This window comes from Acomys minous, assembly GCF_964271855.1.
Source record: "Acomys minous genome assembly, chromosome: 7".
Lineage (NCBI taxonomy): Eukaryota > Metazoa > Chordata > Mammalia > Rodentia > Muridae > Acomys > Acomys minous.
This window is the reverse complement of record NC_140488.1, coordinates 25,345,152-25,372,480: the sequence shown is the minus strand read 5'-3', so window position 1 is coordinate 25,372,480 and position 27,329 is coordinate 25,345,152. Positions and strand designations below refer to the sequence as shown.

At 41.3% G+C, this 27,329-nt stretch overlaps 1 protein-coding gene across 3 annotated transcripts in view; it reads right to left on the bottom strand.

Moving 5' to 3' along the window:
* Nucleotides 1-27,329, bottom strand: part of AIFM1 (apoptosis inducing factor mitochondria associated 1) — a 47,570-nt gene that overhangs the window by 3,131 nt on the left and 17,110 nt on the right. For 2 of the 3 annotated variants that reach the window (XM_084789141.1, XM_084789140.1), the window contains exons 2-13: nt 26,915-27,045; nt 20,845-20,944; nt 19,363-19,487; nt 19,107-19,237; nt 16,936-17,026; nt 9,335-9,419; nt 8,668-8,744; nt 7,577-7,685; nt 5,884-5,991; nt 5,279-5,367; nt 3,698-3,838; nt 1,619-1,761 (exon numbers count right to left, since the gene is read on the bottom strand). In XM_084789141.1, the coding sequence (XP_084645267.1) occupies nt 1,619-1,761; nt 3,698-3,838; nt 5,279-5,367; nt 5,884-5,991; nt 7,577-7,685; nt 8,668-8,744; nt 9,335-9,419; nt 16,936-17,026; nt 19,107-19,237; nt 19,363-19,487; nt 20,845-20,944; nt 26,915-27,045 (1,330 nt within the window). The remainder of the gene's footprint in view (nt 1-1,618; nt 1,762-3,697; nt 3,839-5,278; nt 5,368-5,883; nt 5,992-7,576; nt 7,686-8,667; nt 8,745-9,334; nt 9,420-16,935; nt 17,027-19,106; nt 19,238-19,362; nt 19,488-20,844; nt 20,945-26,914; nt 27,046-27,329) is intronic. The other variant, XM_084789139.1, reaches the window with a different exon arrangement.

The following is a 27,329-nucleotide window of genomic DNA, read 5'->3' as shown; positions in this document are numbered from 1 at the left end:
AGAAGACATCTGTCAAAGGCCCATAAGGAATGGCATGGTAGCACATTCTCTTCATAACACTCTACTTTCATGCTCAAATAACTCCGGCTTTATAATAAGAGGAATGCCAAACAGATTTATTGTCACCAGGACATCTGAGGGTAGGATTATCTCAAACAGCATTTTCCCCTCAAGAAATTACTACACACACATCATACCCCATATAATGATTTAAACTTCCTGATTTTTTAATCCCACACCATATATGGGGTTGGATAGGTCCCCACCTTTTCTATTTGTTTGCATGTTTGTTTGTTTTTGACACAGGGTCTCACTGTGTAGCCCTGTCTCCCTGTAACTAGCTCTGTAGATCTAGCCTTGAATTCATAGAGATCTGCCTGCCTCTGCCCCCAGAGTGCTGGGATTATAGGCACACACCACCACATCTGGTTCAGGTTCCCTACTTTTGATACTATCTGTTTTTCTTTAACTCACATTAAAACTGCCTTCTTATAGCTTAAAAATGTGTCCTATTTGATGAAATTTAAAATTTAATGATTATGGTTTTATTAATTTAAAATACCATTTCTTAGCCTTCACCCGGAGTGTTTCTTTCTCCCTCTCTCTCTCTCTCTCTCTCTCTCTCTCTCTCTCTCTCTCTCTCTCTTTCTTTCTTTCCTTCTCTTTCTTTCTTCCCCCTTCCTTTCTTTGCTTGCTTTCTTGTGTGTGCATGCATGGATACATGTATGTGCTATGGTGTATGTGGAGGTCAGAAGACAACTTGTGGAAGTTCGCTCTCTTTACCATGTAGATCCCGGGAATTAAACCAAGGTCATCAAGCTTGGCAACAATTTTTGCACTTGCTGAGCCACCCCACTTCAACTCCCTTACATAGATCTTTCTCAATCTGCCAGGTACTTCACAAGGCTATCCAAGGGACAGGCACATCATTATTATGGCTTGAGATTATAATCTCCTCCCCCCTACCGCCACCCCCACCTCCCCAGGACAGGGTTTTTCTCTGTGTAGCCCTGACTGTCCTAGACTCACTTTGTAGACCAGGCTGGCCTGTAACTCACAGAAATTTGCCTGCCTCTGCTGGGATTACAGGCGTACACCACTATGCCCGGCTTGGGGTTATAATAAATTAGGGATCCTAGTAAAGAATAATTAAAATACACTGCTGCCTATTCTTAAGGCTATACTTCTATACCAATTACTATAGGTCAAACTCTTACTTTCTCAGACACTGGTGCAATTTCCACCCATTTTATGCATGTCAAATAGGGTACTTTTATTCAATGGCCCTTAGGGGCAGACAGTATGGACATGAGGTAGAACTTTCTCCCTTCTGTAGAAAGGTAAATAGGCTGGGCACAGTGGCGCACGCCTTTAATCCCAGCACTCAGGGAGGCAGAGGCAGGTGGATCTCTGTCACTTCAAGGCCAGCCTGGTCTACAGAGTGAGTCCAGGACAGTCAAGGCTACACAGAGAAACCCTGTCTCAAAAAACAAAACCAACCAACCAAAACAAAACAAAAAAAAGGTAAATGGACAAGGAAACCAAATCAAAAACTCTCTTTTGAGCTCATTAATACAAAGTTCCAAGCAGATGTGTTGCCAAAGTACAGAACTATTACCAGAACATTGACTGATGCCAGTATGGCTTAGCAGCTCCAGTCATATTTTCTCCAGCCAGTCTTCCACTCACAACAGCATGGTCATGATGTTCCACTCGCCTTCGGCCCAACTTTATATCATAGAAGCACGCAGCATCTCCTGCCTTTGGAAATAAACATATTATGGAAACAATGTATTCTTTTGTTGGTTTGTTTATTTGTTTGGGTTTTTTTTTTTTCGAGATAGGGTCTTTCTGAATATCCTTGGCTGTCCTGGACTCGCTTTGTAGACCAGGCTGGCCTCGAACTCATAGTGATCCGCCTGTCTCTGCCTCCCTGAGAGCTGGGATTAAAGGCATGTGCCACCACCGCCTGGCCTGAAACAATGTATTTGTAAAAACCAAGTTAAAGGAAGAATATAAACTTTGGGCCCCAAAGGAACCTGCAATGTTAATATTTTCCATCTATAAGCTAGAATCATTCCTAAATGAGTGAGATATGGTTTTTAAAGAAACTGCTCTATATTCTACACTATCCTAAATCTTCTTTGCTTCATATATGCCTCTTTCTGCCCATTTTACTCTAGCAGACAGGCTACTTAATAATGGAGTGTTGAGGAATATTCTTTTCATTACTTTGGAGAATGGGTCTCTATATACAGCACAGGCTGGCCTCAAACTAATGATTGTCCTGTCTCAGCCTGCCTAGTCCTGGGATCATAAACCTTCACCACCATGAAGGTTCTCTATGTGGAAAACGGTTTTCAGATATGACTGCCTATTATCTAGAAGTTGTTTCTAAGGTAAGTGGTGGTGTTTTTTAACACTCAGTAGTCAGTCAGTAAGTGGTTAAAGGAGTATTTATTATGTACAAAAGCTGGGTTCTTATATATGGTTTGGTAAGATAAAAGTGGCACGAGCCTTTTCTATGGGGAGTGTAGAACCCAGTACAGGAACGATACAGCATTGTTCTTAACTTCAAGGGAATGTAAACAAGTACTGTACCCTAGAAGAGGTATAGATTCAACAAGCTAAGTGTTTCAAAGAACCCTCAGCTAGGGGTGAACAGGGCCAGCTTCATGCAGGATGTGGTGTTTGAGCTCTCCAACTCTTGTTCATTTTTTTTATAGCTATTCAGACTCCCCCAAAGCAACCTAAAAATCCAATGAGTGAACAACGGCAAAGTAAACTATGAAGTCTATTTAATGGGATATTATGTAATCATTAAACTGTTTACAGAGTCTCTAGCCAACAAGGAAAATGCTTACTTTTATAATGTTAAGCGAAAAATAGCAGAATACAAGTGTTTATATATAGTAGGCTTACCACAACCACAAAAAACGAAGGAGGAAAAACCCTTATGTTAAAAAAAACAAAGGAAGGAAATAAACTAAAACATTTCTGGTTGCTACAGGTAACTGACCCCCTTTTTTCCTTCTTGTCTGTGTATTCTACATTGAATACATAGTACAATAGGCAAAAAAAAAAAAAAAAAAAAAAGAACAAGAAACTCCAGACTTAGAGGAAAATATCCCTTCACAGCACCTATGGTCTTAGTTACAGAATCCATAACCAAACAATACGTTGCAATTTTCTAGCAATGGGGAAGTTACCTCATAGTTCCAAGATACAAAAGTCTTGCTTTTATCATAATAGGTATTAAAAATAGCTGAAAATGAAAACAGGATGACTTTCCTTTTCACATTCTCTGGACTTTGAGCTACGGGAATAGGAGGTATGTCTGAGAGCCACACTACCGAATCCTAAGAGTTCTGTTCCTACAGCCACACACCCTGCTCTTCTCACTCTGCCATAGCTTGCAGATGGGACCATATGTGCTCTTCTAATACAAGCACTTCACAAGTTTCTAGTGTCTCTCCTTGGCCAGCAAACACGTTGATTCTGTTTGGTTAAGCTATTAATGAACTGGGTTTGCTTGCTTATTCTGAAACCCAGGATGGCCTTGAACTTATGGTGATTCTCCTGCCTATGCCTCCAAAGTGCTGAGTTTACGGGAGTGAACCACCATGCCTACGGAGCTTTAGCACACCTACAGGCTGAGAGCAATGACTCACAAAAGGTTATGCTGTAGCATACTTACCACCCAGATGTTAGAACGTGCTTGTAGCTCTGCATTTACCCGGAAGCCACCAAAATCTGAATCTATTTCCAGTCCGCCAGTCTTGGCCAACTCAACATTAGGCTCTAGGCCCACAGCTGCCACAATGTGATCAGTTTCCACCTGAAAGAAAAAAGTAACTCAGTTGATTACCAGTTTTCACTGATGCTCATTCACAACACAACTTTGTATCACATCATTAAGAATTAGACTTTCCTCTGACATGAACTCTGGTGCCCCATATTTGACCACTTCCCCGTGGTGGGGAGGCCTGGTGGCACTCAAAGAAAGAATAAGCAGGCTACCAAGATGAGACTTGATAGCCTGTGACCATATAGTGGGGAAGGAGGTCCCCTTCCGTCATAGACCTAGGGGAGGGGAATAGGGTGAAAGCAGGAGGGAGGGAGGAACAGGAGGATGCAAGTGAGGGGACAACAATTTAGCTATAATCTGAATAAATTAACAACAACAACAAAAAAGGAATTAGACTTTCTCCCAGCATTTGAGAGGCAGAGGCAGGTGGATCAATGTGAGTTCAAGGCCAGCCTGATCTACAAAGTGAGTCCAGGAGAGCCAAGGCTACACAGAGAAACCCTGTCTCAAAAACCGATAAAACAAAACAAAACAAAAAAAGAATTGACTTTCGCCTGGGCTCGGAGCACAAACTTGTATTCCGAGCACTCTAGGCAGCAGAGGCAGGCAGATCACTGTGAATTCGAGGCCAGCCAGGTCTACACAGTGAGATAGCCAGGGCTACTCAGAGAAACCCTGTCTCAAAAAGCCAAAAACCAAAGGGGGAAATAAAAGAAATAAAGAAACAAAGAAAAGAAATTAGATTTTCAAAAAGTTAATGTCCCCAAGAGCCTAATAACTCAGGCCTTTTCTATCAAGGGGCTGGGGTATAGTTCAGTGGTAGAATGTTTGTGTGGTATGCTGTGCACAAGGACATGGGTTCAATTCCCAATACTGTTCAAAACAAAGGAAATGAAAAATAAAGAAAACAATATTAGAGCTTTAAAAAATAGTAATGGGGGCTGGAGAGATGGCATTGACTGCTATTCCAGAGGTCCTGAGTTCAATTTCCAGCAACCACATGGTGGCTCACAACTATCTGTAATGAGATCTGGTGCCCTCTTCTGGCCTGAAGGTGTATGTACATGCAGGCAGAGCACTGTATACATAATAAATAAATCTTTTAAAAAATCATGGGTTAAAGCAAAAAAAAAAATCATGGGTTAACTTACCTCTAGTAAATAGATTTTAAGTTCTGCTTTTGTAAGAACACCCCTCACTCCCACAAGCTCCATACGTAATCCACATCACCTGATCAGAAATCTATTACCCTAGCAAGGACTAAAGACTAACACAGTCAGGAAGAGGCTAAGGGAAAACAGTTCACAGGTATCCACTCTGGTTTTCATCATTCTGTTAACTCTGAACATTGAGAGCTGTTAATGGTAGCTGCTATGAACACAAAGCAGTGATGTCAAGTAAAGAATGAGAAAAGGGAAATGGAAAGGACAGACTAGAAGGCCTTCTGGCATTCTATCTGTTCTTCCTTACCTTCCTTCCATCTTTCAGCGTAATGAGTATCTTGCCACCACTGACTCCAACTGATTGCACAATTGCATTGGGCATCACTTTCACACCCTCTGTAAAGACAAATGAGACCCAGGACTGAGCTCACAAGGCTGGGACCTCTGTGAAGAGTAAGGAAGGTGGCTGGAAGCCTTCTGCGTAGTAAAATCAGTCATCTTCACATGCAGGCAGCCTTGAGGAACTACAAGAACCTACACATAGTCTGTTTTCAGCATGTCTGGGAATGTGGTACCTCAGATTTGGAATGCTTGTGACCTTGTCTGACTGAGCAATAGTGAAACATTTCCTCTGCCAGGTGCCAGGAATTACATCAAAAGAGTTCCCCCCCCCAAATAACTTTGCCTTAGTTACTCTCAAAAGAAAGGAGTTGGGGCTGGAGAGATGGCTCAGTGGTTAAGAGCACTGCCTGTTCTTCCGAAGGACCTGGGTTCAATTTCCAGCACCCACATGGAGGCTCACAACTGTCTGTAACTCCAAGATCTGACACCCTCACACCAATGCCCATAGATTAAAATTAAATAAAATATTTTTTAAAAAGAGAAAGGAGTTTATGGGCACGGTCTGTCTACCTCGCTTGACTTTTTCCATGGTCCAGTTGCTGAGGTATTCAGGAAGGATCTTCCCCATGTTTCCTTTCTCAGGGAACAGCTGAATCACTTCCACGCCTGAGGCTTGAGCTGTGAAGAAGAGGGGTAACTAGTTATAGAAGGTAAAAGCCAATCCCAGGAAGACAGGTGGAGAGGCAAAGGAGAGCTAGTCAATCCTGACTAAACGCAGAGCAAAGCTGTCAAGCAGGCCACAGCTCTTGCCTGTGGGGCACTCAAGCAAGAGGGTGTTGATGGCTGAGTTTATTCAAGGCAAAGACAGCAGGTGTCAGAGCTTCCTTCCCTGGATTAAGCTACCAGCTGTGAATTTAGTGCACATCCACCCATGTGGTCACCTGAGGTTTATATAAAGGCTTTTCAAGCTCTGAATAGGAAGCACCTTCCTCAAAAGATATCCTGAATTTAGCATGTGCACCAAGGCATGTACATTCACATAATCACACCCCATCTCACCCCCACCAAACAAATATAATTTAAGACAGAAACACAGTGGCTATGAAACACTCAAAGCAGAACCCATAGACCTGTTTAGCTGGAAACCATGATATTCCTGAAGGAAGCGTTTGGTTTTTTACAACTGCAACAATTCACAGATCTGTAGAGTTCTCTACTTTGCATGGCCCTTTTCACCTTACTAAACCAGTTTTTAAAATATCTGATTTTTAAAGAGTCTTAGAGGAGAAGGTACAGGAAAGGAAAGAAAGCTCCACTGCTACTTAGGTGATAACTTTCTGGTCACTGGGGGACTGACCTTACAGTTTTTGGTTTTTGTCAACTTGACAAAAGCTAGAGTTATCTGGAAAAAGGAACCTCAATTGAGAAAATGCTTTCATCAAACTATATGTAGACAAGTGTGTAGGGCTTTTAAAAAATTATTAGTAATGATTGATGTGAGTGGGCCCAGCACACTGTGGGAATGCACCGTCCTTGGGCTGGTGGTCTGGGATCTATAACAGGCTAGCCGGGCGGTGGTGGCGCACGCCTTTAATCTCAGCGCTTGGGAGGCAGAGGCATGCGGATCACTGTGAGTTCGAGGCCAGCCTGGTCTACAAAAGTGAGTCCAGGACAGCCAGGAACCCTGTCTCAAAAAAGAAAAAAGAAAGAAAACAGGCTGAACAAACCATGAGGAGCAAGCCAGTAAGTGGTACCCCTCCATGGCTTCTGTATCAGCTCTTGCCTCCAGGTCCTGCCCTGAGGAAGTTCCTCCCCGACTTCCCTTAGTGATGAACAATGATGTGGAAGTATAAGCCAAATAAGCACTTTCCTCCCAAGCTGCTTTTGGTCATGGTGTTTATCACAATGATAGAACCTACCTAGATAGAAATCCTTGTCCTGATCTTAGTTCTTAGCTTTTCATTCAATAAACTTCTTTTTTAGGGGGAGGAGTGTGGTGGGGAGGGTTTCGCTTTATAGCCCCAGGCTAGCCTTAAACTCACTATGTAAGCCAGTCTAAAATCTAACTCAAAATCTTCCTGCTTCTGTCTCTTGAGTGCTGCAATTGTAAGTATGTGCCAACATGCCTGGACTAATTCTATAAACACTGATCAAGCTCCTTGAACTCTTCCTGGCAAATATATTTCTAGAATTTGTGACAGTTCACCAAGATGTGTAAAATATGACTAGAGAAAGAAAACCGAGGATGACTGTCAGTACTCACACTTTCTGCCAAGAGCGCAGGCCAGTTCACTCCCAAGGAAGCCTCCACCAATAACTGTAATTGACTTGACTTCCCGTGAGATCTTCTCCAAGGCCCTAAAATCTCCAATCTGCAATAATAATCCAAGAAAATATTTCCCTTACATCTTCTGCAACAGACATTTGAACATAACATCTTATACAAAGTGGCTCAATTATAGCCTCTATGTTATTAATGTGAATATCTTTCTCCGTTGTAACATTCCTTCTAGCAACAGTGGTTGTCAACTGGTAGCAGTTTTTCTCCCCAGTTCAAGGTGGGTATGTGGCAGTATCTAGAGACATTTTGGCTGTCAGTATAAGATGCTCCCGGTCTGTAGTGGAGAAGTCAGAGATGCTGCCAACATTGCAAAGCAAAAGACAGCTTCCCACACAAAGAACTATTCAGCACAATAATCAAGAATTAAAAAAACAGGCCAGGCCGGACCAGGTGAGGTGGCGCATGCCTTTAATCCCATCACTCTTGAGGCAAGAGGCAGGCGGATCAGATCGATGTGAATTCAAGGCCAGCATGGTCTACAAAGTGAGTCCAGGACAGCCAAAGCTACACAGAGAAACTCTGTCTCGAAAAACCAAAAAACAAATAACAACAACAAAAAAGAATTTAAAAAACAGTACAAACTTCATCCACTATCCCTAAGTGTGGCTAGAAAATACCAGCAAGGCATAGTATGAAGAAGCAAACAATTTCCTTTTCCTTTGCCCTTGTATAATCAACCTTTTGCACCAAAGTCTTCACAAAGTACTTGTAATAAAATGCCCAGAGACCACAAAGAGTTCTGCTGGATCAAATACATCAAGAGAAAAAAAACTGTGAAAGGGCAATCAGAACTATAGTAAGCAATAAAAACCAAACATAGCTTTCTCCTAGAAGCATAGAACCCTTGAGTAAAGTCCTGGAGGTGCAGGGAGAAGTGACTTGTTCAAAGCTAGATAACAAATCTGGAGAAGAGATATAAACAGAATTTGGATCTCCCAACAGGAGGGAGCACTTGGGGCCACAAAAGTGTGTCACCTCTTTAAAACAACATAAAGCAAACACTAAAGAATTACCTTTCTGAAAAGTGTTGTTCTACTCTTCACCTCTGCTCCAGCCCTATCAATGGCAGACAGGCTTCTTGGCGTGCCTCCTGGAAATAAAGGAAAATTCTTCAACCGATAAGCAGGAGCTAGCCCAAGAAACCCCTAAAGGTAGGAGTGCTTTCTGCTTTGACTGTGGTGAAGAATGTTTGGTGCCACAGCAGTAGTGGTGGTTGTGGTAGTGGCTGTGGCTGCTGCCGCTGCTGCTAATACTACCCTGGAGTGACCAGCAAATAAGTCAGCTTGCCTCACAGCAGGCCTCTTATCCATTTCCTTTAAGAAATAGATCTGAGTTCTAGGGGAATTAGCCTCAATGACTAGCAAAGTCAAAAAGGCTTATTACTTCCATGGTGTGTGTTTATCTCTTGTCAGTTTTCTGAGATAGGCTCTCACAATCTGAGATCAGGCTAGCCTCAAACTCACTCAGGTAATAGCCACTTTTTTCTAACAAACTTTATTTAAAAATTGCAAATAAATAAAAACATCACACACCCAAGTTAACAAGACAACTACATTAGAGACTGGGTATACGTTTTCCTAATAATTCTTAAGTTGCAATATCTTTTCAAGAGAAAGCTAGACTCTAAAGCTTGGATGAGCTATCACAGTAGAGAAAACAGCCGCCTCCAGAAATACTCACCTGTTGCAATCAAGCACTTTTCAAAGGTTATCTGAGAGCCATCATTAAGTTTCACCATGTTGCCTCTTACATCCAGCTGCACTACCTGGTATAGTTGCATGCATACACACAAAAGGTAGACATGAACAAGTTATGAAAAACTACTGTGATATAATATTCACCATTTTAAAGTGTACAATTTATTGGTTTTTAATCTATTTACCAGTATCTAATTCTAGAACATTTCATGCCCACAAAAAAGCCTCTGAACCTATGCTGCCACCCCAATGAGAAGAATTAGTTTTCACCAAAAATGATCCATTAAAAAATTGTATCTAACCATTGGCTATATCTGGGTAGGGGTTTAAAGTTTACCGCCTGTATTGTCCTTGACTGGTGCCTTAGTTTGAGCGGGACCCCTGAGCCCAAATCTGCCTATCATAATGTTCTTCTTGTAGGTTTCTAGGACCCTCTGGATCCTTAGAACATTCTCCACAGTAGAGTGAAGAGTGGGATATGACTTTCTCACATACTCTGGTGCCTCACCTTTGGCCATGTCCCCTGGAGGGGGAGACCTGGTGGCACTCAGAGGAAGGACAGCAGGTTACCAAGAAGAGACTTGATACCCTATGAGCATATACAGGGGGAGGTAATCCCCTCAGGAACAGTCATAGGGGAGGGGAATAAGGGGAAAATGGGAGGGAGGGAAGAATGAGAGGATACAAGGGATGGGATAACCATTGAGATGTAACAAGAATAAATTAATAAAAAAATTTCTAAACCAAAAAAAATATTGTATCTAAGTAGTTATTGGGACCATAGTTTTAGGGACCCAGTTTCTTTTCTTTTTTTCTTTTTTTGGTTTTTTTGAGACAGGGTTTCTCTGTGTAGCCTTGGCTATCCTGGACTCGCTTTGTAGACCAGGCTGGCCTCAAATTCAGTGATCCACCTGCCTCTGCCTCTGCCTTGCGAGTGCTGGGATTAAGGGCATAAGCCACCACACCCGGCAGGACCCAGTTTCTTTAAACAACCAACATTAGCATCAGTTGAATCTCCAACCTTCCATCATGATTTATAGAAAAGGACAATGGAGAAAGTCTTTTCTGTCTTGCCATTTAGAATCCTTATTTCTTTGCTAACAACTCTACTACAGTCCTAACATCTCTGCAGAATCTTTCTCCAACTTCTAGTCTTCAGTGAAACTCAGCTATCCCTCTGCAATGTTAGAGACAGTTCATTTTCACACTCCATAACACAAGCCAGGAAGAGATAGGTATTCTCCTCTTCCACAGTTCCTGAGTGGTTGTTGCTGATGTTTCTAGAGTATTTATCCCCATCCTCTTCTGCATGAAACCTACCTACATCCCTTTAAATCACTGTTAGTAAACCACTTCCTGCCACTGCTCCTTATCTCAAGGACCTTGGAACTTGGCTCCTATTTTCCTCAGTGCCACATCCAAACTCTTGTTATTTCCTAAAGTGCTACTTGTACCTCAAATATCTTACCACAAATTTCCCCCAGGCTCATTGTTTTGTTTGCTTGTTTGTTTGCGATAGTGTCCCACTACATAGGCTGTCCTGGAACTTGCTATGTAGACCAGGCTGGCTTCAAACAGTGGCAATGCGTCTGTAACCCCATTGCTGGGGAAACAAAGACATGCATACCACAGAGGTTTGCTAGCCAGTCTAACTGGATTAGTGAGTACCAGGTTCAGTGAGAGACCCTATCGCAATAAAATAAAATAAGGTGGGTTATGAAGACACTCAATGTCAATACCTGGACATACATGAAACATTACCTGCACACACACACACACACACACACACACACACACACACACACACACACACGCATACAAACTGATACATACCTTTGTTTACTTCCTTTTTCTAGCTGTGGAATAAGGGGACCTTTCTATTCTTGTGTGTCTAGCCATTCCTTTCTTGTTCAGAACCTTCACCTGACAATTGTCTGCTCATTCCTCTGCCTCTTCTGAGATCTTAGACCTCAAGCCATTATGTCCAGTAATACCAATCTTTGATTCTACTTCCTCTTCAAACTTTTGTCCAATTGTCTCTCTGCTGATTGTAAAAAAATGTATCCAGCCAATTTGCTGAAAGTGTTTATCAGCTGTAGGAGTTCTCTGGTGGAATTTTGAGGGTCACTTAGGTAGACTATCATATCATATGCAAATAGGGATAATTTGACTTCCTCCTTTCCCATTTGGATACCCTTGATCTCCTTTTGTTGTCTTATTGCTCTGGCTAGAACTTCGAGTACCATATTGAAGAGATATGGAGAGAGTGGGCAGCCTTGCCTTGTTCCTGATTTTAGAGGAATTTCCTTGAGTATCTCACCATTTACTTTGATTTTGGCTATTGGCTTTCTATATATAGCCTTTATTATGTTGAGGAAAGGACAGAACACTCTCCACAGTAGAGTGGAGAGTGGGATATTACTTTCTCACATACTCTGGTGCCCCATATTTGACCATGTCCCCTGGATGGGGAGACCTGGTGGCCCTCAGAGGAAGGACAGCAGGTTACCAAGAAGAGACTTGATACCCTATGAACATATACAGGGGGAGGTAATCCCCCTCAGTTACAGTCATAGGGGAAGGGAATAAGGGGAAAATGGGAGGGAGGGAGGGAAGAATGGGAGGATACAAGGGATGGGATAACCATTGAGATGTAACAAGAATAAATTAATAAAGGAGAAAAAATGTAACACCCACATAAAAACCATTCATTTTATTTACTTACTTTTACTTTACTGAGAATCAAACCCATACCATGTAAACTCTGTACCACTAAGCTACACCTCTGGCCCCTAAGTTTTGGAGATGAAGGTCTCATACTCTTTTGCCCAGATTGGTCTACAACTGACTATACTATATCCCAGTTTGGCATCAAAATTTTAGCAGTCCTCCTGACTCAGTTTCCAAAATACTGGAATTAAAGGGTGGCCTACCATGCCAAAATTTCATTGGAATTTTGGTAGGTGTGTATGTGTGTGTTCATGTCTGTATGTATGGGTGTGTGTAGTCATATATGTAGAAGACAAAGGACAACCTTGGGTATTGTTCCTCAAGCCCTGTCCCTGTCCACCATCTTTTGAAACAAGGTCTTATATAGAGGGCCTAGAATTCACCACGTAGGCTAGGGTGGCTGGCCAGCAAGTCCTAGGGATCCACCAGTCTCTGCCTTCCAGGCACTGGGATTACAAATACGCTCTACCGGGGGCTGGAGAGATGGCTCAGTGGTTAAGAGCGCCGCCTGCTGTTCCAAAGGTCCTGAGTTCAATTCCCAGCAACCACATGATGGCTCATAACCATCTGTAATGTGATATGGCGCACTTGGGGGGGCAGATGCAGGTGCATCACTGTGAATTCGAGGCCAGCCTGGTCTACAAAGATACTCCAGGACAGCCAAGGTTACACAGAGAGACCCTGTCTCAAAAAAGCAAAGCAAAAAGAAAGAAAGAAAGAAAAAATACAGGGTGATGCCCAGGCGGTGGTGGCGCACGCCTTTAATTCCAGCACTTGGGAGGCAGAAGCAGGTGGATCTCTGTGAGTTCAAGGCCAGTTTGGCCTACAAAGCGAGTCCAGGACAGTCAAGGCTACACAGAGAAACCCTGTCTCAAAAAAAAAAAAAAGACAAATAAAATTACAGGTGGTTTAACTTGGCAGTATTATGTAAACCTGAAGGGAATGCCTTATATTTCTCTCCTTACCATGTTCCTTGGCAATAAAAAAACTGTGGGTCATGCTCTGCTTCCTGCTCTTGTCCTAGATTTCCTTGTACTTCTCTGTAACTTCTTTTCTGTTGTTTTTGTTGTTATTTGAGACAGGGTCTCATTATGTAGCCTTAGCTGGCCTGGAACTTTCTATGTAGACCAGGCTGGTCTCAAATTTGCAGACATCTGCCTAGCTCTGCCTTCCTGGTGCTGCAATTAAAGGCATGCACCATCATGCCTGGTGTCCAAACAGATTTTTATCTTTCCCCTTAAGCCAGATCTTCCTCTTAAAATGTTTTCCCAGTGCATGGGGACTATTATCTACTCTGACACACACACTAGAAATTTTATCTCTTCTCTCTCCGAAGCATCCCTCAAGCAAGTCCCTCACTCTGATCACGTTTTCCCCTATGCTGGGCATCTAACACAGTGCTACACAAGAAGTAATCTATTATTGGAAACTTGGGCTCTGGTCAGAATTTCTGGGTTCCAACTCGTGAGTCAGATAAGCTGGGGTTTGTATTCTGTCTCTTGTTTATTAGTTGTACAAGTTTAGGGCAGTTATTTAAAATTTATCTATGAAATGGAATTTATACAACTTCATAAGATTACTGTAAGGACAAAAGAACTATAAGAAATAATGAACATGAAGCATTTTTAAAAACTTTTGCTTATAAGATTCAGCTAGTAGAGTGTCTGACTAGCATGCAGAGAGTCCTAGGTTCAATCTCCAGTACTGTAAAAAAAGAACTCAGAGTCACTGGGCAGGGGACGTTGTTTGGGCTGAGAGTGCTTGCTTAGCATGCATAAAGTCCTGGATTTCATCTCCAGTACTGAATAAACCCTGTATGGTGGTACATGTATGTAAATCTCCACACCCAGGAGGTGAAGGCAGGAAGGTAAGAGTTCAAGGTCATCTTTGGCTATATAATGAGTTTAACACCAGTCTGTGCTACATAAGAACCCATCTTAAAAAGAAGGTTAAAAGAAAAAGAGGTTAAAATAGGTACTATATAAATGTTAAATATAGTCCTTATAGTCCTTGTATTTATTATCATCATCACCACCACCATCCTAAGTGGAACTATCATCATCTTTTGCCTGAATTATTAAAATAAGTCTTGAGATGGTCTATCTTTATTCTTTTTGAAAATTATACTTTACAGCCAGCAGTGGTGATGTATGCTTTAATCCCAGCATTGGAGGCAGAGGCAGGAGGAGCTCTGTGAATTTGAGGCCAATCTGGACTACGGACCGAGTTCCAGGACAGCCAGGATTACACAGAGAAACCCTGCCTCAAAAAAATTAATTTATATGGATGGGTGTTCATTCTGCATCTATGTACACGTACCATATATGTGCTTGGATGGCTGTGAGATACTATGTGGATGCCATGGGCTGAACCGAGTTCTGTTAGGGGAGCAGCCAGTGCTCTTTTTTTTCCTGTTTTTGTTTTGTTTTGTTTTGTTTTGTTTTTGAGACAGGGTTTCTCTGTGTTCTTGGCTGTCCTGGACTCCTTTGTACATCAGGCTGGCTTTGAACTAACAGAGACCTGCCTGTCTATGCCTTCCAGAGTGCTGGGATTAAAGGCCATGTGTGATACCACACCCAGCTCAGCCACTGTTCTTAATTGCTAAACCATCTCTCTGGCCCCTCCATCTCTTTCCCTTGAAATCCATCATGTCATAGTCAACAGTAATTATCTAAAGTTCATTTCAAGTATTTTATCTCTTTGTTCAAGTGTCACCAGTTCCTCAGTATAAGTAAAGGTCAAGCTCTCCTACATGGCATAAAAGCCTTCCATAACCAATGCCTAGTATAACGTCTTAGTTTTGTCTCTTGATACTTCCTAACTTAGATATTTTTTTCTTTAATTCCTCTTGCCAGGCAGAGCAGCATACACCTTTCATCCTGGAATACGGAAGCAGAGGCAGGTGGCTCCCTCTGTAAGTTCCAGGCCAGTCTTCTTTACATAGAGAGTTCCAGGCCATGCATGGCTACATAATAAAACTGTCTCAAAACCAAACCAAAAACAAACAAACAAAAGAAAACCTTCTTATATTTATTTTCCAATCTATCATTTCTTTTGCCAAGTGAGGGATCAAACCCAGTACTTTACCCTTACTAGATAAGTATTCTACCCCTAAGCTACATCCCCAGACCTCTAATCAAGATTTCTGTTCTAAACTGCGTGTGGTGGCGCACGCCTTTAAGCCCAGCACTAGGGGGAGGCAGAGGCAGGCGGATCTCTGTGAGTTCAAGGCCAGCCTGGTCTACAAAGCAAGTCCAGAACAGCCAAGGCTACACAGAGAAACCCTGTCTTGAAAATGGGGGGGGGGGAGGGAAAGACTTCTGCTTTATCAGTAGCTAGCTGTTTGCTTTCTTTGTACTAAGTGTGCTTTTCTGTACCGCTGGGCACAGCTATGTGCTTAGTTCTTCTCCTGAATGGTCTTTGCTTGTATGTAATCTACATCTCTTCATTCGCTGATATTTTCTGGCTCAGCAGGTAAGGGCACGTGCTGTATGAACATGAGGCCATGAACTGCAATCCTTGCCACTCAAGCAAAAAAGCCTGGCATAGTCATGAGTCAGTCTGTAAACCTAGTACTGAGGCGAGGTAGTGACAGAAGGATAACTATAGCTTACTGGCCACCAACCCAGCTTCAGGCTCAGTAAGAGACCCTGTTCAAAAGGAATACAGTAGGTAGTGTAATAGAAAGGGACATCTGACACCCTTCCTACACTACACCTGCACCACATACCAAACTCACACCCAGCGATCCTGGGTTCAGCTCCCAGAATCCACGTGATGGCCCATAATCATTTGTAACTCCAGTTCCAGGGGATCCAGCATCCCTTTTCTGACTTTTGGGAGCATTAGGCACATGCATACATACATAATACATACATACAGGTAAACACTCAGACATAAAATAAAAATAAATAAATCTAAAAAGTATCTTAATAAGATTTTAGGTCTATAAGATTTTTGGGGGGCCAGGCATGGTGGCGCATGCCTTTAATCCCAGCACTGGGGAGGAGAGGCAGACAGATCTCTGTGAGTTCGAGGCCACCTGGTCTACAAAGTGTGTCTAGGACAGCCAGGGCTACACAGTGAGACCCTGTCTCGGAAAAAAAAAAGATTTTTTTTCTCCTTGCATTTAGTGCACTGCCCACGTCTCCCATTACTAACTCTCAGCATACACATTTCTAACACATTTGTGAGATACAATTATCTGTGTTCCTGTTTATTTTTGTTTTCCCTATTTAACATGTCCCACTACCAGTTTAACCACATTCTAAGGCTGTGTTATGGGAGAAGTTGCCAAAGATCAATCTTTCCATTTGTGTTCCTCATCCCCTTTACTTTCAGCCTTCTTCAGAGAATAGCATCACCTTTATTGAAACACTGCCAGTAGTTTACAAACTTAGTCTGCTGTTTTTATAATAAAAATAAAGCACAAAACATCCTCCAATAACCGCTCTCCCTAAAGTCTGACAGTATTTTCCATGCTATGTTATGACTGAAGTGTTGTATTGTGCTGAAAATTTTATCTAATCTCTTGTCATCAATAATTACAGAGAAGGATAAAACAAAATAACAGGAAGGAAGAAAAATGCAGAAGCACAAACAAAAGTGACAAGAACTTTTAGGATTCTAGTATCTGACAATGGACTTCCCTAGAAAACCTTAGCCAGCTTCCTACTCTAGGCTTTGCTATGGGCTTTCCGCACACAGACACTCAACAGTATTAGTCTTAAAATGCTTTGACTTTTCTTTTGATAAACTACAGTGAGAGAGGAAACATGGACTGTATTAGAAAAGCACAACACTGTGCTGGCTGGTAACTACTTAGAGCTCAACAAAGAAAGCAACTGGTGTCACCTTTTTCCCAGTGAGGACAGCCACACCACCATTCTCAATATGAGGCAGGTCCTGTGCAGAGACATAGAAAGAAGGTGGCTGGAAGTAGATGCTGCATGGGAGAAAGGAGAAAATCATAAGCATCTGGAACTGCTACAGGCTCCCCCTATAGCTTAGTAAAATGATGTCCATCATGAAAAATAAATTCAGGCACATTTTCCAAAGGAGGTCTCTAGCCAGTATTTTGCTGGTAACTTGCTTATTGGGAAGTATTATATATCAGTGGTTCTCAATTGGGTACAACTTTAGCCCCATGGGACATTTGTCAATTTCTGGAGACATTCTGGGTTAGGGTTACTTAAAAGGGGATGCTATTGTATCTGGTAGCTAGAAACAAGGATGTGTGCTATACAGGACAGCCCATATCTCCAATAAGAAATATGTTGCCTGGTAGTGGTGGTGCACGTCTTTAAACCCAGCACTCAGGAGGCAGAGGCAAGCAAATCACTGTGAGTTCAAAGACAGCCTGGTTTACAAAGTGAGTCCAGGACAGCCAGAGCTAAAACAGAGAAACCCTGTCTCAAAAAACAAAACAAAACAAAACAAAACAAAACCCTCCAAATTGAACCCAGTAGTCTGGGGCCAGCCAGGGCAACAAAGTGAGAACTCAAATTTTTAAAAAATTAAGTAAATAGTTATGATACATTAGGCAGAGATAACTTAATTCAAAGTATGTATTCTGCATGAAAATAGAACATAATAGTAAAGATGAGGGAGGCAAACACATTTTGGCATTTAAAGTTTTCTTAGATGTATTTATTTTATGTGTGTGTAGGTTTTGCCTGTATGTATGTCTGCTTACAAGGATCAGAAAAGGGTATCCAATCCCCTATAACTGGAGTTACAGATGGCTCCAAAACCAATGTGGGACTGCTGGAAATTGAACACTGGTTCTCTGAAAAAAGACAAAGTGCTCGAAAATGCTGAGCCATCTCTCTCGGCCATGTTTGTAAAATTTTGTTCAAATCATTAATGATAAAAACACTGGAGCCCCAAGAACAGTACTGGAATTGAGAGACCTGGAGTTCTTTAGAAGAAAAAAGCTTCTGGGACTATAGCCCTAAGACTCAATATTTTTTGTTTTTGTTTATTTCTAGACAAGGTTTCTCTGTGTAACATAACCCTGGTTCTCATGGAACTTGCTTTATAGACCAGGCTAGCCTAGAATTCACAGCAACCTGCTTACTTCTGCCTCCCAAGTGCTGAGTGCTGGGATTGAAAGTGTGCACCACCATGTGGGCCCAGCTTGTTCATCTGCTTTGTATTTCTGAGACAAAGGCTGTTCCTCAGGCTAGTCTTGAACTCCTGATTATCTTGCCTCATCCTCTCAAATACTGGGGTTTCAGTTATTCACTATCATGCCCAGCTAGCTCCAACTGTCTTTTGTGCAAACTTTCGGATAATGAGGTTCTTTTTTATAATATTCCCAGTCTACCCTCACAATTGTGAATGCCAGCCAGTGTCAAAGTGCTATTAATGGTGTGGAGAGACAGCTCAGTTAAGTGAGGCATAAAGACCAAGTTTTAGCCCCAGAACCCACATAAAAAAGCCAGGCATGGTGGCATGCACCTGTAACTCCAACAAGGACAAAAAATCCTTGATGCTCACTGGCTAGCCAGCCTAGCCTATTTAGCTGAGTCCCAGAGCATGGAGAGAACCTGTCTCAAAAAAAAAAAAAAGGAGATGTCAGTTGATGAATGACAACAAAAGTTGATCTCTGGTTTACACACAGAGAGAGAAAGGGGGGGACATGTGAACACATACATAAAATTAAGTAAGGGTGCCAAAATCAGTGTCACTTGCTTTTATGTGACATGCCTAGGCATTTATAAAGAAATGAGGACACCAAATAAGCTAATCTCTAGCAGAGAAATCAAACTTGAAGGTCCCAGAAATAGGAACCCTAATACCTCACAGTCCAGCACTAAACCACTGACTATTGGTACTTTGGCGAACAGAAGCTAGAATGTTCTTTGTGGTCTGCTGCCTCTGAGCCTGATCAAGTATGCACAATAGCAGACCTCCATGTACATCCTTCCTATTATCATCTGTGGTCAGTGACAAAATCCTAACCAGCTCCCTATGCTCAGCTAAGAATGCCAGTCAGGTCCATTTTACACAAGCACACACACCTTCTCTCTTTTCCATTCCACTGTCTGAACTGCAGTGTCTTTGTGACATTTGGATCATCTGAAAACCACAATTCTTTTGAAAGAGGAGGTCGCATGTATGGCAGCTCGGGGTCTTCAGATACAATCAGGACCTTTAGACACAAAAACAATACTTATCAGAGCTGAGTAATTTAACTGGCAAATGTCAAAGCATTCATGCTGGCTAAGTGCTTGCCCACTATACCCTCTATGCCAAGCAAAATAGCATGCACCTTACCCTGGCCCCAGGATCCCGAGCCCGGATGGATCTAGCTGCAGCAAAAGCAGCAGTACCTCCACCAATCAGCAGGAAAGGGACGTGACTTGGTACCCTGATCTGAGGGGCTGAGCCTCCCTCTGCAGCTGTAAGCAACAGAACAAGCAGGGTAAGTCTTCTTCCTAGTCACTATTTCAGAAAGCCACCTTGTATTTGTCTTAACCCTTTACAAAAAATAAAACTAGCACACCTATACTCATCTAAAGTATATTGAGCTTAAGATATAGCGTAGTGGTAGGAAGCTTGCCGATCATGTCCAAGATTTCTGGGTTTGACAGCCAGAACTTAAAAAAAAGAATGAAAAGAAACCCACAAAACAATCTTCATAATATTCCAGTAGGAGGGGTGAAAGCAAGTATTCCTTTCTTTTACTAGTGGGAAAAAGTTTAAGGTGATTAATGGGTTGATCAATGTCTTTCATTCACTAGGCCTATACTGGATCTAGGAACTATCTTAAATGTCTTTTCTGTATTTCCCCGTTTTTTAAGATATAGTCTCACTCTGTAGCCCAGGCTGGCTTCTGTTTCCCAGATGCTGGGATTACATAAATACACCACCACACCTGGCTAGTTATTTCTCAAATAGGTTAGAAAACATGTATTTAAAGGCTTCTACCATTATTATTTTTCTACTGACTACCAGGGAATTATCAAGTTCAGTTGCACTTTCTGTTAGCAATAAAAGAGAAACACCTAGGAGGTCAATTAGGGATTTATACAATGTTCATGAAGAAGGAGGCATTAGCGAAAAAAGTAATATAGACTCCCTACTCAGAGTTATAGGGCTTATTAAAGGATTGAAATATTCCTCTTTGAAAATCCAAGTGAATCAAATGGGAGTAAAGGCTAGAGCTTTGTGCTACAGGAAAACAAATACATCTATAACAACTCAAAACCCAAGTCAGGGGAATTAAGATGACTAAAAAGGTTTAGTCAGGGCTGGAGAGATGGCTCAGCGGTTAAGAGCACTGACTGTTCTCCAGAGGTCATGAGTTCAATTCCCAGCAACCACACGGTGGCTCACAGCCATCTATAATGAGATCTGGTGCCCTCTTCTGGCAGAGCACTGTATACATAATAATAAATAAATAGATTTTTTTAAAAAGTTTAGCCATTGGAAAAATAGCTTTCCTATCTTTTTCTGTATTTTTTCCTCACCAAGTTTGCCTTTTAAAAACCCCATATTAAAAATAATAAATAAATAAAAAGCCCATATAAAGAAAAGCAGGCACCCACAATGATGAATTTTACTTTCAAGACTGAAATGGCAACCGAATACTTTAGTAAACTGTTCTCTATTGTGGAGTGAAACCATAGTCTTGAAGCTTACAATCTCACACTGTTACACTTCAACAGGATATTAGCAAATCATAGCACCTTAACCTTTGTCACTTTCCCTTATTTAATCTCAAATCATACAGAAGAGAGGTAAGGGGATGCTTACCAGAGGCCATGGCCCGTCTCTGTTTCTCTTCTGGTGTCAGTCCTAAGCTCGACATTCTTTCATTATATCTTTTTTGGTCTTCTTTTACAATTTTGTAAGCCTGTAAATCCAAGCACAGAGAAACTTTATTTCATGATACAGATTAAGTCATACTAAAAGTTAATATCATTTCAATTAAATGAGAAGCTTTTGTCTACATTGAGGTTGGGTCCTGTATGCCAAAACTACTGAGGAGAAATTTTCCTTTTCCAGCACTGGAGATGGAACCCAGAGCTTCCTGCATGCTACTTAAGCACTCTGCCACTGAGCTTTATCCCAGCCCAAACTTCTTTTCTCAAGAAATAAAACCATTCAGTGTACACATATTTGGTGAGGAAAGAATACTTGAAGGCAGATCAAAATATCAGTTTCAGATTTTCTAGGACTCTTGATTAGAAACTTTTTTGATATTGAATTCAGAAAGTAGAAGTAAAGAAAAGGAAATGTAATGTTAGTAAGTATAGAAATAGCTAAAGTACAGAAAGAGGTTTTGGACTGTACTGGGTGCTAGCTATAAAATCAACCTACATGGGCCTAGGCAAAAACTGGGAAATACGTCTTCCTGGTAGATGTTTCAGAAATTGCTGGGGATTGAAATATATGGTTAGGTGTATCCTATTAAAATTTAACTAATCTTTCCAGGAATAGTTTTTACTTTTCCTATAAGAAGGGAGTAGGAGTCTCACTTAGAAATACTATAAATTAATAATTATTAAGGGTTCAAATACCTTCTTCACTAAAAACCTGTTACATTTCAAATATACTCTTTCCCCTATACTTTCAAATTGAGGAAGGTTATCTTAGTATTATGACTAGTTTCTGTTGTTTATCTTTATAAAGTGGCTTTTAACTTATTTTTAAAATATTTAGAAGTACCAGGCATGGTGGCACACACCTTTAGTCTCAGCACTTGGGAGGCAGAGAGAGGTGGAGCTCTGTGGGTTCGAGACCAACCTGGTCTACAAAGCGAGTCCAGGATAGCTAGGACTACATAGAAAAACCTTGTCTTGAAAAAAAAAAAGCTGGGTGTTGGTGGTGCATGCCTTTAATCCCAGCACTCAGGAGGCAGAGGCAGGTGGATTGCTGTGAGTTTGAGGCCAGCCTAGACTACAAAGTGAGTCCAGGACAGCCAGGGCTACAGAGAAACTCTGTCTCGGAAAAAAAAAAGTAGCTGTAGACCACCTATGGCCTTATGCATACCAAGCCACTGAGCTATATTCCCCAGCCCTAATTAGTAACTTTCATAAAAGTTAACTGTTGTGGTAACATCTTTAATTGCAGCACTTGGGAGGGAGAGACATACAGATTTCTATTTGAAACCCAGCCTGGTCAATAAAATGAGTTCTAGGCCAGTGAGGCTACATAGTGAGACCTTGATTTCAAAAATAAATAAATTAGGGGCTGGAGAGATGGCTCAGTGGTTAAGAGCACTGTCTGCTCTTCCAGAGGTCCTGAGTTCAATTCTCAGTAACCACATGGTGGCTCATAACCACCCATAATGAGATCTGGTGCCCTCTTCTGGTGTGCAGATGCACATGCAGGAAGAGCACTATATATGTAATAAATAAATTTATCTTAAAAAATAATTAACTAATTAACTATTAAAATGGGGCCATGTGGTGGTAGCACACATCTTTAATCCCTGTACTTGGGAGGCAGAGGCAGGTGGATCTCTGAGTTCGAGGCCAGCCTGGTCTATAGAGCAAGTTCCAGGACAGCCCCTGGATACACAGAGAAACCCTGTCTCAAAAAGCCACCCCCCAATTAAAGAAATAAATAATGGGCTGTGCATGGTAGCATAAGTCTTTAATTGCATCAGTTAGCATGGAGAGACAGGATGGTCTCTGTGAATTTGAGGCCAGCCAGTGAGACCTTGTCTCAAAGATGATGATGACGATGATAATGATAATTTGGATCTTTTGAGACACAGTTTCTCTATGTAGCCCTAGTTGCTCTGGAACTCTCTTTGTAGACAAGGCTGGCCTGAAATTCAGAGATTTTCATGCCTCTGTTTCACAAGTGCTGGGATTAATGGAATGTGCCATAGCCAAACAAGATTAAGTAATCAATTAATTACCTAAAAAAATAAGAAGTAATAAAGAAGAATGACTTTTTTTAGATAGGGTCTCATGAAGCTGGGGGTTCTGGAACTTCTGATCCTCCTAGCTCCACCTCTCACATCCTGGGATACAGGCGTGCAACAATGTACCTGTCTGACTGATGCACTTCTGGAGACCAAACCTAGGACTTCCTAGGTGCTAGGCACTCTACTAACTGAGCCCAAGATGTCCTCTAATCACAAGTTTTGGCTCTTTTTCTTTCTTTCTTTCTTTCTTTGTTTTGTTTTGTTTTGGAGACAGGATTTCTCTGTGTAGCTTTGGCTGTCCTAGACTCTCTTTTGTAGACCAGGCTGGCCTCCAACTCACAGAAATCCACCTACCTCTGCCTCCCCCTAGTACTGGGATTAAAGATGTGTGCCACCTCACCCAGTGTTCTTTTTTTTAAAAGACTGTTTATTTTATGTATGAGTGCATGTACACCTCACCTGCAGGCCAGAAGAGGGCACCAGATCGTAGTATAGATGGTTATGAGCCACCATGTGGTTGCTGGAAATTGAACTTAGGACATTGGGAAGAGCAGATAGTGCTCTTAAGCTCCGAGCCATCTCTCCAGCCCAATTTTTTGCTCTTTTGTATCTCAAGTGGGCAAATGGAGTATCAGAGCAATTGTAGAAATAAGGACAACTGGAACAAGTATCATAAAATATACTCTAAGCATATTCCTTGAGGTCAGGGATATGACTCCATGGTAGACTGTTTGGCACAAGGCCCTGGTTTTGATCTCTAATATCACACAAAAATAAAGAAAAAGAGCCATTCTACGACCACTTCACAGAGCAGCTCATTAGGTGACATGCTGCAAATGGGGAACCTAAACCCTGAGAGGTGAGTAATACAGAGGGTTTACTCCTATCAATGGGAGTGAACGGCAACTAGACTGGGGCTATGTTCTGTATCTCCTGATGTTTTCACACATGAAAAGAGTGGAGAGAAAAGGGTCAGTGGAGAAAGGGCTGTTAAAAGTTAGATGTGGAGATAGATGAGCTTTTGAGCTCAACATTCTAAAGTGAAAGTTTACCCACTAAATAACAAATTATATTCCCTAAAGGGTTTCTGTATTCCTAGTTTATACAGATTTCCAATTGGGTGGGGGCAAATCCATGTTAGGCTAAGACATACTACAAGTTTATGAAAAATGTTAGTGGAGACAACCTTTCTAAATAGTACAGTTGTGTTTCTTTAACTTAAGAGGAATTCGAAAAGAGGTCATTTTCTGGGGCAATATGATTCTATCTCTTGAATAGTGGTGAAGAGCCCAAATATTCAACCTCATTAATTATTCTAAAGACCACTTTGAGATGGTTCACTGAAAACTAGTAAAAGACTGAGATTAAAGGACCTATCTGGGGTTATTAGAGGAAGTCACTAGCAAAAACACTCACGTGGGTGCTAATCAGGAGTTCATGTTTGTATCAAGCAGCAGATGTGATTATTAAGGTCAATGTTTGTAACCTATTAGTGTGCTATGAGATCTAGCTGTAGGTTAGGATCATCATTACTAGGGGGAAAACATGGGAGATCAATAACTTATGTCCTACCCAGTAAGACTATCACTGGTTAAAACTTACTGCATTTTGGGGCTGGAGAGGTGGCTCAGTGGTTAAGAGCACTGTGTGCTCTTCCAGAGATCCTCAGTTCAATTCCCAGCAATCTAATGGCAGCTCACAACCATCTATAAAGCAGAGATCCTGAATTCAATTCCCAGCAATCTAATGGCAGCTCACAACCATCTATAAAGTGATCTAATACCCTCTTCTGGTATGCAGGTGTATATGCAGATAGAGCACTCATATACATAAAATAAATAAACAAACGTTTTAAAAAACTTACTGCATTTTATGTATTTGTAGCTTTACAGGCTGCAAGATAAACTGCATTTCCTTTTTTAAAGATTTATTTATTTGTTTATATTTCATGTGCACTGGTGTTTTGCCTGCATGAGGGTGTGAGTTACAGATGGTTTTGAGCTGCCATGTGGGTGCTGAAAATTGAACCCAGGTCCTCTGGAAAAGCAGCCTGTGCTCTTAACCGCTAGCCCCCTAAACCTCATTTCTTACTGTACATTTGGGGAAAGTGTTTTTTAAAGCCACTGGGGCAAAGAGTACCAGGAAGATAAAGAATCTTTAATATAGGAGTAATTATAGTCAAATTAGAAACTGCTAAAATGACAGTATCTAGAGACAGGAGTGTTGACAAGTTAGATAGAGCTTTTACAAAAAAGCGAAGAGACACCAGCAGGACTTAACTGGTTTTCAACACTGCCCTACCCCCATGTGAGGACATAGTAATATGAATGGTTGGCCACATGCATGCCATGAAGAAAACTTTCACCAGAAACTTAACCTTGTCTGACTGTCTGGTCTTCAGAACTGAGAAAATTAATGTCTTAGCTAAAGCCATTTTGTGGTATTTGTTTATGACTATCTGAGAAACAAATATAAGCACTACATTATGTTTATTGCATTTGTGTGTGCTCACATGTGAGTTCACAGTGTGTACCTGGAGGTCAGAGGACAGACAACTTACTCTCTCCATCATGCAGGTTTGGGGATGGAACGCAGGTGTCAGGCTTGGTGACAAGCACCTTTATCCACTGAGCCATTTCATCAGCCCTGAACCTTATTTACTTTGCAGCTATAAACTCTCACCAAATCTGGACACCAATTTTAAGTTTCTCTTATGACTAGTATCAATTTCAGAGAAAAAATTAAGGTACTTGATAAGTTTCCCACTATTTAAAAACCTGAAACACAAGTATACAGATGAGTTTGATAAATGTAGACAAAAACTTATCATTTAACCTGGAGCCATTATTAATAGGTTTATTGCAACCAGTGTTGGATAAACACAAAGGGCAATGAAGCATTTAACTGAATGACTTGAGAGAAGTTTGCACTTTGTAGATTTTTTGTTTTGCTTTATTTTGTTGAGACAGGGTTTCTCTGTGTAGCTATGACTATCCTGGACTCGCTCTGTAGACCAGGCTGGCCTTGAACTCACAGAGATCCACCTCCCTAGTGCTGGGATTACAGGTGTGCACTACCATGACTGGCATTGTAGATATTTCTGAGACAGGAGAAAGAAACAGTGGCCAGCCCATGTTGTGGCCTGGCACCAAGAATATCTCCATGCCTAACTCTGTGGGGTCATCCAACTCTGGTTAGCAACAAAAAGCAGAGGTTCATTATTAACATATCTAATGAAAATACTTTAAATTATTTTTAAATAAATGGGGTGGAAGTGATGAGAAAAAAGTGAAAAGCATGAAATGGAAAAGTTAAAGCTCAGAGGGTAGTATCCGAATCATCAATGAGAGGTGTTCAAGAAAGCACCCTACATGAATGCTTCAGCCACTCATTTGACCAAATTAGAGGTGACAAAAGGGACACTGCCAAATGAATTTAGCTTGAAGTAGACTGTGGGTGGTTTGGGAAAATACTCCAGTCTCTATGGCTTTGAGGATCTCCTCAGAAGCATTCAATACAATGCCTTTCACAGTAAAAGCTGAGTTCACTGCTTCCTTCAACACAGAAAAATTACATTTTATCTAAAATGATTGAAAGTGGATGGCGCTCATGTTCCCTTGCCTTGCATAGTCAACAGTTACTGAGACTGTCTTGTTAGACATGCAGCACTAAAGCACAATATAATGCAACAGCATACAAATAAGCACAAATTTGACAAAAGTTTCAAAATTGGCTTTAAAGTTATGGGTTTAGATCAATCTAGTATAACTTCAATGGCTTGAAAAATAAGATTTGAGGACTCTCTAGTGATTGACAATGTCCCTTTAACAAATATCTATAGAAAGCACATGCTGCAAATATTTTACTATATTCTATGAACCAAGTTATTAGTGGCATGGTCTTACCCACCCAACCCCCAAACATATTTTAGTATAAGCATCTTACATAATAAACTCCTGCCCCAGTCACTGTTGCTCCTACAATTAAGAAGTATACTAGGCTGCTGCCATCTTTCCCAGAAGCACCTGTAGACGCTAGTGATCTAGAAGGGGATCCTAGGAGGTGACACTGTACAACTGTAGGTAAACATAAGGCCAAGAAAGAGACAAAAGGAAATAGAAAAGGCACTAAGTATTAATGAATAAACATTTAATACAAATGCAGAGAAGCATTTTGGTTACTGTGCTAAAAGAAAAAAGAAAAAGAAAAAATTTTTGAAGTTGCTTCAGGATTGGAGAATGCCTCTTTTGTCAAGATATGATATCAGGCAGATTTTTTTTCTATTTCTTGTTCTGATTTGATTTACAACTGGCAGGAAGGAGCTGGCTACTCTTCTTGTGCAGTTTGGACTCAGGTTAAG